Source organism: Acinonyx jubatus, chromosome E4, assembly GCF_027475565.1.
Source record: "Acinonyx jubatus isolate Ajub_Pintada_27869175 chromosome E4, VMU_Ajub_asm_v1.0, whole genome shotgun sequence".
Taxonomy (NCBI): domain Eukaryota; kingdom Metazoa; phylum Chordata; class Mammalia; order Carnivora; family Felidae; genus Acinonyx; species Acinonyx jubatus.
The window spans coordinates 29009728-29022045 of NC_069395.1; the positions used below are offsets into that span (position 1 = coordinate 29009728).

At 52.7% G+C, this 12318-nt stretch overlaps 1 protein-coding gene across 1 annotated transcript in view; it reads left to right on the top strand.

The window, feature by feature from the left end:
* CACNA1S (calcium voltage-gated channel subunit alpha1 S) overlaps positions 1-12318 on the top strand; it is a 65011-nt gene that overhangs the window by 10289 nt on the left and 42404 nt on the right. Inside the window, exons 3-6 of the mRNA XM_027074648.2 lie at positions 5748-5887; positions 8123-8265; positions 8437-8589; positions 10841-11046. Of these exons, the coding sequence (XP_026930449.1) occupies positions 5748-5887; positions 8123-8265; positions 8437-8589; positions 10841-11046 (642 nt within the window). The remainder of the gene's footprint in view (positions 1-5747; positions 5888-8122; positions 8266-8436; positions 8590-10840; positions 11047-12318) is intronic.

Sequence of the window (12318 nt, forward strand, 5' to 3'; positions counted from 1 at the left end):
CTAAGGGCCTGGGGTCACCAGTGCTCTGTCCGCCCTGGGGGAGACCTATTGTTCCAGTCCCACGTTCCCTTCAGGTCCACCCTCCACTGTCTCCATGACAAGTTTAAGGGGCAGGAATCCTTGGCAAGGTGAGACCTGCTTTCCTGGGGCTCCCTGGGGCCTCTTCCCAGACCCTGCCACACCTTTAGGGCACTACGAGGACGCAGACCCCAGACCAGATCTACCACTGGGGCCTCTCGGCCCTGGGGTGAGTCTCTGCTTCACTTGTGAGTCAGCCCTCTCTCTTCAACCCCTTTTTCCACATGGTGGGTTCAGGCTTAGAAAACAAAGGCCTGGGGCCCTGGCCCAAACGTCTCCTGGGGCAGGAGGCCCAGCACTGCTGTCTGCTTCAGGGAGCAAGAAAGGGGATGAACCCAGGAGGAAAACAATCATTAATGTCATGAAAGTAACTCATAACCGCAGCACCCACCAGCCTGCTGGGAACACTTACTGTGAGGCCCCCAGGCATGAAGGCATGTGCGAGGATGCCCGCACGGAGCCCCGCCTCACCCAGCCTGTGCTCCCTACACACACACCGGGTTCCCTCTCCCTCCGCCAAACCCACTTTGGCTCCTTGAAGCAAGTGTACCTTAAAGAGTTAACAACAACTATGAATGAATGGCCTCCCACCAGGAGGATTTGTGTCCTAAGGGATCACCATGGGTTGAGCCTCAGGAAGGAGACTCAGGCACAGGAGATGAGGCCCGGCAGTGGCAGGAGGCCTCTGGCTCTTTTGTCAGCCCTGCTCTAGGCTATGGTTCTTTCTGAGCCCTCCAAGGGGGGTGCAGGGGGCCCGGGAGACTGGAGTCCAGTCCAGCCTTCCTGCAGGCTACAGTGTTGGGGCAGGGATATGGAGGGAGACGGTATGCTAACAGTTGCTTCTGTGGTCCCAGACAGGGTCCGGCCAGCTCCCACCCTCTTCCGTCAACGCCTAGCACATGCCAGTGGGGGGAGCAGTTCCGTGGCAGGACTGGCTGCCCCTCATAGATGGAGGATAGCCTGGAAATAGAGGCAGTAGGAGGGCGAGGGGACTGCAGTCTAACCCCTGCCTTTTCCAGCCCAGGACTTTGGGAGTGGCCAGCTCCAACGCCCCCAGGAACAGGTGCAAGGGCTGTGGTCGGGGCCATACTCCGGGGAAGCCCAGTTAGAGGTCTGTCTGTGGAGAGACGAGAATTCTCTTGAAGGGGATTGCGGCAGTGAAGGCACTTGTAGGAAGCTGGCAACAAAGTTCGTCTCGCAAAGCCAGACTGGTTCACGGTCCTCCCGTGAGGTCAGGAGGGTCAGGGGATCAGCGCTGTCTCCCCTACTCTGGTTTCAGAGCCTGGGGTGTAGCGTCCCTCCTCAGGAATAGAGATCCCGAGGCTGCACCCGTATTGATTCGGCACCCATTTCCAGTGTGTACATGGGGGTTTTTTCCCACACCACCGGGCAACACTCTGACCAGCCGGGTGAACCTACAATTCAAAAAAATTCTCACACTGTCTACCTGGATGGAACATCAGATCTCACAGATGAAGGGCTCGGTCCTACAAGATTGCCACCACCATCCCCAACTTCAGATACCCATAGCAAGTTCGGGTTGTTATCTGTGCTTCTGACGGACGGGCTGTGGATGGCAGGTTCCAACGACCTTCCCCTTGGGTCTGATTAATTTGCTAGCGTGGCTCATGCAGAGAAACATTCTACTTACTAGATCACTGGTTCATTGTAAAAGAATATAACTCAGGTACAGCCAGATGGAAGAGGTGCACACCTTGACCTCAAGGTATGGGGGAAAAGGGCATGAAACTTCCATGCTTTCTGAATGCACCACTCTCCTTCCCTGCGTCTCCATTGTTCACCAACCCAGAAACTCTCTGAACCTGTCCTTCTGGGTTTTCATGGGGCTTTTTAGATAGGCACAGTTGATTACATCACTGGCTGTTGGTGATTGATTCAGCCTTTAACTCCTTTCCCCTCCCGGGAGGTTAAGGGGGTTGGACTGAAAGTTCCAACCTTTTAGTGATAGGGTTGGTTCCTCTGGTGATGCGTCCCCAACCTTAGGTGAGTTCCTCAAGTCGTTACTCCGTTAACATAACAAAGACATCTTTGTCAACTCTCATCGCTTACGAAATTCCAAATGTTTTAGGAGCTCTGTGCCAAAGACCTTGAAGAAGACATATACATTTCATGTTATGAATGCAATATCACAACCTCCCTTTAAATTACGTCGTAGGAGAGATGATGATTGTTGACTGCTTTTTTAATTCATTCAACAAACATTTCTTGGGCACTTGCCATGTGTCAGGAAGTACGATGCGCTCCAGAGCAGAGGCTCGGAGACAACTATGTGGGGAAAAAATCGGCCTGTGGCTTCTTTCAATTTGCAATCCACTGCGGACTGGTAGGTGGTCCTACTTCAAGGGATCACATCACAGCTGTGCTCTCTGAGACTCGTCAAGCCCCACCGGAGGCTATGCTCCACCCATGTGCTCGGAAGTTGTGGCGAGTTGTTGCAACAATTTCCAAATGCTTATTCTCACTGCCTATGCTTGTCTCAGACTGATAGCAGCAGTTTGTGGACAGCACCAGCCTCCAGTCTGTACGTTGAGAAGCAGCACAGTAAGGACACTGGCTCATTCCTTTGATCACAAACACTGGTGTGGCGGGCACTGTTCTAGATGCAGGTGACACAGCAGGGAACACAGTCAAGGCCCCTCGGCCCAGGGAAGAGTGATGGGAAGAGCCAGGAAAGACCCTGGATTCCTAGCTTGGGCCGCTCGGTGTCATTGACTGAGACAGGGACAATCGAGGAAGGGAGCAGGTTCAGGAGTAAGAGGAGATCAGTTTTAAGCATGTTGAATTGAAGGTAGGACAGAGCCAAGTCCTTCCTGGTGAGCTACCCGCAGAAGTGACCTGAGACAACAGCTCTGTGGAAACTGGTAGAACACGGTGCAAGCAGAAATCAGACCTTCACAACTGGGCCCAGGCATCTAATAAGAAAAGCTGTGGCTTTCTGAGCATTTGGAATGTGCCAGGAAGTTGTGGGCACTTCCCTACAGGAGGCCATTTATTCCTCAGAATGACTCTTTCAGGTAGGTAGTTGTCGTTATCTCAGCTTTCCCAATGAAGAAACGGAGGGTCACAAAGGTCAGGAACTTGTCCAAAGAAACAGAGCGGATGGGAACCTTTACGCCACATACCTACTGCCTCCCACCTGCTGATGCCAGCCTCTGAAGGGGGTGCTGAGGGGAACTGGGATGTTTGGGGGAAAGTTGATAACTTCGATCTTGGGGAGAGATAGCAGGGTCTTGCCTGCTGCCTCCAGTCCAACATTGAATAAATATCTGTGGAATGGATGTCCCTTGTTCCTCTGTCAAAGACTGAGCCCAGGCTGGAGGGGCCATGGGGCAACCCAATGTGGCATTGACAACACTGTCCCAAAACTCAAGAAGGGACATATCCTGCTCCCATGTCCTCCTGGGCGAGGGCCCGTGTTACGTGCACACACGGGGCTCCTATGGCAGATCCGTAGAGTTCCAGGTGCTCCGTGATCGGGTCAGGGGAGTGTGGTGGGGAGAGATGGGCCTGGGAGCCAACAGGCTGTGGAACCTGAGTGACCCCATCTGAGGCCTACGGGCCTCGACAAGCTCACTCAGGGTCTGGCGGCCGTAGGACAGGCAGTGGCAGGTGTGGGCAGCGCTCCCGTGGACATGGCTGACCGCCCAGCCTCTGAGCACCACAACTATTTTGGGCCCTGTTTTCCCTCCACTCACTCCCACTTCAACTGTCTTGCCCCTGGGGTTGCAGCAACTTAAAACTTAAAATGCTGACTTGACTTCACTCTCCTCCCTATGCTTTTCCCTTACTGGTGAGCCTGACTCCCCGGAAGCCGACCCTGCCCAGGAACGAAAGCACCCAGCCCATTCCAAGGAGGCCTTCCATGGCTGCCCCCACTCCACCTCAGCGGGGAGGTGCCCCGACTGCCCTGTGCATCTCCCCATGGAGCCAGGTGCCCCACGATTCCCGTTTCACCTTCAGTTAGGCACAATCCCTGTAAATAGGCCCATTAGTAGACTGGTATGTTTTGCATTTTAACCATACATTATCTGGAAGAAAAAGCAAGCTTTGGGATTACAACTGGTGGGAGGAACTAGGGGTGAGGTTAAGGAAAGTAGTCTCAGTCCACATGTGCCTCAGTTTCCCCCTCCATATAGAAGGGAAAACTATGCTCTCGGGAATGTTCTCTGAATGACGAGCTGGGAGGTTTCTCGGACCGCATCCATGTCAACGGGCCATTTGGCAACCTCTTCCCTTGCTTCCTACAGCTACTACTTGGAAGTAAAAACAAATTCTCTTCCAAATCATTAATGGGGTGGCTCGTTTCCTGATCTGGCTCCATCCAGAATAAAGAATTCATATTATGAATTCATAATCTGAGTTATACCTCAGGAGTGTGCTGATGGAGAGGCCCTGGCCGGGGGACGGCTTTCCTGGGGGTGTTGGTGACTAATGGTAAGGGAGGGAGCTGGTTGGGGCACAGACACCCTCGTTGGTCAGCTCCAGAGGGCAGTCAACCCCTCCCGGAGTTGTGTAGTGCTGTAGCTCTGTCCTGCCTGCAGGCTGGGCGACACCCTCTCGGGAGACTGGGCTTGTCCGCGGAGGTTGGTGGGGGTGGGGTGGGGTGCAGGGCTCTTGGAAGCCACCAACCAGGGTTCAGATGGCTGCAAGGAGAGCAGTTTCAGCCTGGAGTCCTGGCACAGGGGATGCTGCCTTCTCAGTTAGAAATAGCTCTCCTGGGCCCAGAGGTGGGGGAAGGGTGACTGGGTCCAGGACGGGGTAACTGAGAGAATCAGAGAATCGGGCTGCAGGGCCAGAACGTGGAAGGGTCAGCAAGGCCTCCTGCAGGGCAGAGGCTGAGCTGAAACCCCCACCCCCCCTACCTGGTACCTGCGGGCCCTCCTCCAGACACAGTGTGCCCGATTCCCCTCCCCCTGAATCATCCTGTTTGTGGGCTCCAGAGGGCTCCCCGAAGGCAGCTGGTGTGGGCGGGCTGGTAGGGCGAGCAGGGGGAGGTTACAGAAAGATGGGTTAAAGGTGGGACCCCCGACCAGCCAGAGAGGGCCATCTGGGGTCCTGAGAAATGCACCCCCTCTCTGCAGTCATGCCCCACTGTCGGTCCTCAAGACGGCGCGAGAAGAAAGATGCCCAAACCAGAAACCACCTTCACTTTGGGGGCTGCCCAGACCATTCATTTATTCATCCAATTCTAGGCCACGGAAGTAGAGTGATAAAAGAAATGAACAAAAATCCACATACTTCATGGAGTTTACATTCAAGTGGGTGAGACAGAAAACGAACAAGATAAAAATATATATGGTATTTTTAGCTAGGGATAAGTGCTAAGGAGATAAACTAAAGCAGAGAAGAGGAACAGAAAAAGTCAGAGGTCACTCCAGTTGTACTTGTGGGGCCAGGGAAGGCCTGGGTGAGGGATGACTTTTGAGTAAAGACCTGTAGGAAAGGAGGGAGCTGGCAATGTGGGGATGTGTGGTGGTGAGGTGGGGGTGGGGGTGGGGGGTGGGAATTCCAGGCGGAGGGAACAGCCAGTGCAAATGTCCTGGGGCAGGCACGTCTGAGGAACAGTGTGCCTGGAGGAGAAGAGAACGGGAGGATCAAGGGCACACCCGGAATACACAGAGGAGTGGTGTGACTGTTTGCCTCCACAGGAGAAACTGGAGTATTTCTTCCTCATCGTCTTCTCAATCGAAGCCGCCATGAAGATCATTGCCTATGGCTTCCTGTTCCACCAGGATGCCTACCTGCGCAGCGGCTGGAATGTGCTAGACTTCATCATCGTCTTCCTGGGGTGAGGCCCACATGTGGGGAGTGGGGTTTGAGGTCAGAGGGGCTCTCTGAGGACGCTGTGCCCACCGCCGCCACCAGCATCCCAGAGGCAGGCGGGGCCCCCAGCACCATGCACGCCCTGCCATGGAGCAGCCTCTGTTAGGGGCTGGCCCCTGCCTGTCGAGAGTGACACACTGCCCTGGCAGGTCCCGCCCCTCCCCCAGCGAGGCACCACGGGCTCCTTTCTTCTTTTCACCTCACACAAAATGGGAAATGATGGGTGTGGTTTCAATGGCCAGCACTTTCTGGACATTTATAAATGTCTCCGCCTTTATTCCCTGGACCTACATGGGGTATAGGGGGAACCTGTTATTTGGGCTCACAGAGGTGGATATTTAGAAACCTGTATTTGTCTGCCCCGGGGGGACCATAACCAAATCCCACAGACTGGGGGGCTTAAACAACAGAAACTCATTTCCTCGCAGCTCTGGAGGCTGGAAAGCCAAGGTCAAGGTGTTCCCAGGTTTGGTTTTTCCTGCAGCCTCTCTCCTGGGATTGTGGGTGGCCACCTCCTCCCTGCGACCACGTGGTCCTTCCTCTGTGGACACCCGGGTGCCTCTTCATGTGTCTGAATTTCCTCCTCTTCTAACGACACCAGCCAGATTGGATTAGGGTCGACCCTAACAGCCTCACTTAACTTAACTCTTTAAAAAGAACTTGTCAGGGGCGCCTGGGTGGCTCAGTCGGTTAGGCACCCAACTTCACCTCAGGTCGTGATCTTGTGGCTTGTGGGTTCGAGCCCCACATCGGGCTCTGTGCTAACAGCTCAGAGCCTGGAGCCTGTTTGGGATTCTGTGTCTCCTCCTCTCTCTGCCCCTCCCCTGCTCATGCTCTGTCTCTCTCTGCCTCTCAATAATAAATAAACATTAAAAAAAAATTTTTTTTTAAGAGGCCTTGTCAGGGCACCTGAGTGGCTCAGCCAGTTAAGCATCTGACTTTGGCTCAGGTCATGATCTCATGGGTTCGTGGGTTCAAGCCCTGAGTCGGGCTTTGTGCTGACAGCCCAGAGCCTGGAGCCTACTTCAGATTCTGTGTCTCCCTTTTTCTCTGCCCCTTCCCTGCTTGTGCTCTGTCTCTCAAAAATAAATAAATGTTAAAAAATGTAAAAAATAAAGTAAAAAGGCCCTGTCTCCAAATACAGCCACTGTCTGGGGTACTGAGGTTTGGGGCTTCAACATCTGAATTTGAGGGGTACACAATTCAGTCCATAATATAACTTTTAATAACCACCCCCTAATTACAACAGCAGCATTTGTCAAGCACTTACTATGTGTTTTACATGTAACATCTCATTTAGCTTTTTCAACAATCTCATTTTTTCCACTTAAGGAGGCTACGGCTCAGAGAGGTCAAGCAACTTGCCCGAGGTCGCATAGCTAGCCAGTGGCTGTGCCAGGATTCGCACCAAGGCGATCTTGGCTCCAGAACCTGGTATTTAACCATTAGGCTGCCCCTCGACTCAATAAACATGATGTTGATGATTTACTAATTATCCCATGCGGCTTTAGGCACACTGGGGAAGGCAGAATTCTGTGAATCGGCCTCTACTCTTGATGAACCAGCCTGGGGGGGAGGCCAAGACAAATGATGACAGAATAATAGAGTGTGGGAAAACAATAGCACACAGCGCACCATTGTTGGACTCAGCGACTTGTCCCAGGGGTTCCTTATCAAAGGCAGGATTCATAAAGAAGGGTTTGAGATGGTCTTCAGAGGATAATGGGAATTCGAGTGAATTGAGAGGAGGGGCAAATGAGCAGGAAAGGAAATAAGAGGGCATTGTCAGAAAGTGCTGCACAGGGAGACACAGCTCTGGGCTTTCTCCTCTGGGTCCCCACTGAGTGCAGCGCCACTGGTGACCTTCAGCCCCCCCACGGGGTACACTCAGCTCCCAGGCCACGGCCTGTGAGTGCCTGTGGCACGTGTCCCTCAACACCCCCCTTCGGTGCCCAGATTGGACATCTCAGATGGATCCAATCCTCTTTGTGCAGAGTCTGAACTTGGCCTCAGAATCTTCTAATAAAATTTTCCAGACCGGCATGACCAAACCCGAGTTAGTGATTGATGAGAGTTGCTTCCTGTCCCCTAGGCCTGTCCACGGGCCCCTTGAGCACAGATGAGACACAGGGTCCCAGACCACCGGACCAGTCGCTTGTCTGACCACGGGGCCCTCTTCTCTCCCTCTTCTCCCCTCTAGGGTTTTCACCGTGATTCTGGAACAGGTTAACGTCATCCAAAGCAACACCGCCCCGATGAGCAGCAAAGGGGCTGGCCTGGACGTCAAGGCCCTGAGAGCCTTCCGTGTGCTCAGACCCCTCCGGCTTGTGTCGGGGGTGCCGAGTGGGTGCCGGTGCTCCTGCAGATGCCCTTCCTCCTCCCCCAACTCGTTCCCCGGCCCAGTTCTGGGTCCCCTTCCAACCCAGAGGCTTCCCAGGACATAGAGAGTGGGAGGGCCAGGAGACCAAGAGGGGAAGTGACTCCTCCTTTCTCCTCCCTGCTCGCCCTCTGCAGGCCTGCAGGTGGTCCTCAACTCCATCTTCAAGGCCATGCTGCCCCTGTTCCACATCGCCCTGCTCGTCCTCTTTATGGTCATCATCTATGCCATCATCGGGCTGGAGCTCTTCAAGGGCAAAATGCACAAGACCTGCTACTTCATTGGGACAGGTGAGCTCCCAGGGCACTGGGGCGGGGTTGGGGTGGTGGTGGCAGTGGTGGCCGTAGTCCTAAGACAACTCAAAAGGGACAGCCACCTCAGCCGTGGAGAAGGTCATTGCTTCCCACACCTGTTGACCTGAGGAATGGTTCTCTCTTGGACAAAGTCTCCCTTGAAGGAAGCACAGGTCTGCCAGGGTCAGTGATGGAGGCACGTGGACAGGGGCCCAGGCCACAGCTTGCTCTGAATGGAGCACTCCCACCCCAAATAAATAAATGTGGTATCTTTGGGCTTTCTGAGCCTGCTGTGGCTTGAGCTGCAGGTCAGGACAAGCCCAAATTTCCACTTGTACTTTTCTTTACAGCCGTCATTTTAGCTTTAGTCTGAGCAGGCCCTCAGAGCCGGGACCCACAGAGCAGTGTTTGAAAGGGGATCTCAAGAAAGCACCTAGGAGCCAAAGGGTTATTTGTAGGGTTCTCAGAGATAATACGTCTTGAGGCCCAGCCGAGCCTGACCCCAGCCTTCTAAGCCAGTAGTTCTCAAACTGTTTGCCTCAGGACTCTTGGCACTCTTAAAAATTATTAAGGACCCCAAAGAGCTTTTGTTGGTATGGATTTTATTCATTGACGTTTATGGCATTAGGTACGAAAACTGAGAAAACAATGTCACAATATTAATTTATTAATTCATTTTAAAAGGACACTAATAAGGCCATTATGAACGTAAATCATTTATTTTATTAAAAAATTACTGTATTTTCCCAAACCCAAAACATTTAACGCAAGAATGGTACTGTCTTACTTTTTGTCTAAATCTCTTTAATGCCTGGCTTAATAGAATCTGCTGGATACCCACAGCTACCTCTGTGCTCAGTCTGTTGTGAAATCACACGTCATGTAGTCTCTAGAAAACTCCACCCTGCGTTTGTTGAAGGATCGGGAGATGAAATAATGTCTTGGCGTTATTATAAGAGTAATTGTGACCGATTGGGTGCCCTGAAAGGGTGTGGGTCCCACCCTGTACTCTGAGACTCATTGCTGCCGAGATGGCAGGTATCGATCTGTCTCGGTTGGAGGGTTGATTCTATCAGGGTCGACAGGAATTGGTGATGGCATGAGGAAGAGGTGACTTCTGTTAGGAGAACCCCTCCCACCGAAAGCCCAGAACCTAACTCACCAGAGTAACCCAGGATGGCCAAGACTACAATACCTGCAGTGTCTTGGGAGACGCCTTACTTCCCCAGGCCCACTGACAAGGGGACGGGCAACGCAAGGTCCAAGCCCAACCCAAAACAGTGAGCTCTCATAGAACTTTCAGTGGTTTCACTCCTAGTCCCCTCCTAGTTAAGCCTCGTCCTGTTCCTGTAACAGTCTATGTCCTGTGATACGCGTTATCCAGAGGGAGAGGAGGAGACTTTCTATCACAACCTTCAGACCAAATTTGGTGGTCTCATCCAGTGTTCTCATGCGTTCTTGACCAGTGCTGGCCAGCCGTGCTCAAAAACCTTTCTGGGATGGGCCCCCCTTGCCTTGAGGGGTCAGGGACCCACTCAGAGCCCAGAACTATTGATGTTCTCCTCTCCCTTCTCCAGAAGATGGAGGCAACATGGTAAATACGGGTAAGGTAGGGCATTCCAACTCTGATGAGCTAATTTAATCTCTGAACACAATAGAGGACTAAAACATCCCCCGATAAGAAGGGATCCAGGATGGAATCCAAACGGAAGGATTTTAGAGAGAATAAGAGCACCATCCAGGGACACAGCGGGGACTGCTGGGAATGCCTGTAGACCCGCACCCCTGAAGCGTCGTGTCTTGTGCAGCTCATCTCAGTACCATTGGGGTGTCTCCACGTCATCTCCCAGAAGGAACTCTTGAGTCAGAACACGTGTGACCTCGCCCCTCACCTCCGCCCCAGTGGGATAGCTGCCTCCTGCTTTAAAGCTCTGTGGATATACCTGGCATTCACATTACACCTGCTACGTAGGTTACGTCCTCATAGGAAAGTAATCCTCGAAGCGGGCCCTCTGATGAGGCCCTGGGGCCTAAGATATGACCACTGCTGCCTGTAGACATCCACGGCTGGGCCCCCCCGTCCCAAGCAGCCCTCCTCCTCCATCGCCATATGCTCCAGGGGGCGCAGTCCTTTGTGTTTTCAGCTGAGTGTGTTTTAGACCTATTGCTCAACGATTGCAAACTACCTTCTCTCATTCCTGTCCACCTGCTCCTCTCATCTGATGCTCATGCTGCCTTCCGCCCCCAGATATCGTGGCCACGGTAGAGAACGAGAAGCCCTCACCCTGCGCCAGGACGGGCTCAGGACGCCCGTGCACCATCAACGGCAGCGAGTGTCGGGGCGGCTGGCCGGGGCCCAACCACGGCATCACGCACTTTGACAACTTTGGCTTCTCCATGCTCACCGTGTACCAGTGCATCACCATGGAGGGGTGGACCGATGTCCTCTACTGGGTGGGTCTGGCCCTGTGCCTGCAGAACCTTCTGCCTTCATCCGCAGGCTCGTCGGGGAGGGGGAGGGGCTCGACAGTCACTGACTCCAGTGTCCGTGGCTGCTTCTCACCCCTCCCTGGGAAACCTACACGGGGTGCATGGCCCCCTTCCTGTCCCCAGGTGTGTGTCCCACCATCCTTTGGACAATCCCCAAGGCACAAGCTGTCTGTGCAGAACCTAAGAGGTGGGAGAGGAATGGAAACCAGGAGCTCCATGGGTTCTGGTCTCAACTTCTAACTTTTCCCTAAGCCTGGCTGTGAGCAACTCATTCCTGTGACCTAGAATCTCAGATTTCTTGAGGGATAAAGGACCCTTTGAGTCTTTTTTTTTTTTTTTTTGCCCCAGGGCAAGACTGCTTTCCCATATAAATATTTTTAGGTATGAGTTTCCTTGTCTATAAAATAAAAACACTGCCTACATCATAGGGTAGTTCTGATGGTTACTACCAGGAAGATTAACTGAATTACAACAGTAATGTGGTCAATGCTATATAAGTTTTCTTGTTGGAGTATATTATTTATTTGGTGTTATCAGGAGCTAGGTTGCGTTTCTTAATCTTCCAACAATGGAAGGCATGGTTCCCACTTTACAGATGAGGAAACTGAGGCTCAAGGAGGTCCAGTAACTTGCCCACAGTTATGGCGCTGGTGAGCAAACTCTAATCCCTCGGGCTCTGATCCCAGGACACGTAACCACAACATGATACTGCCTGTTGGGGAAAAGATTGTCAAACAGTCAGATGCTTTGCAAACATAGAGGATTAGTATGGGTAGTTCTCGTCAGCTCATATTTTGGGAGCGAGTTATCAAACATGTCAAAGGACTGTCACGTGTTATTTCACCTCTATTATGGGTCTGTGAGGGGCAAGCGTATATCATTATCCCCATGGACAGATGGGATAATGCTCAGAGATGTTAGGTGACTTGTCTAGGGTCACAGAGCTTGTTTATGAAGGAGCTGGCCAAGCTCACGCCGAGACTTTTTAGTGTTTCTTCTACTTTGAAAAATCTTGGCTGTAAGGAAACCAACTGGAGAGAGAGTATATGAGAGAGTTGAGCCCAGGGGTGCCTGGGTGGCTCCGATGGTTAAGCATCTGACTTCAGCTTTGGTCATGATCTCACGATTTGTGAGTTCGAGCCCTGCATCGGGCTCTGTGCTGACAGCTGGGAGCCTGAAGCCTGATTCAGATTCTGTGTCTCCCTTTCTCTCTGCTCCTCCCCTGCTCACACTGTC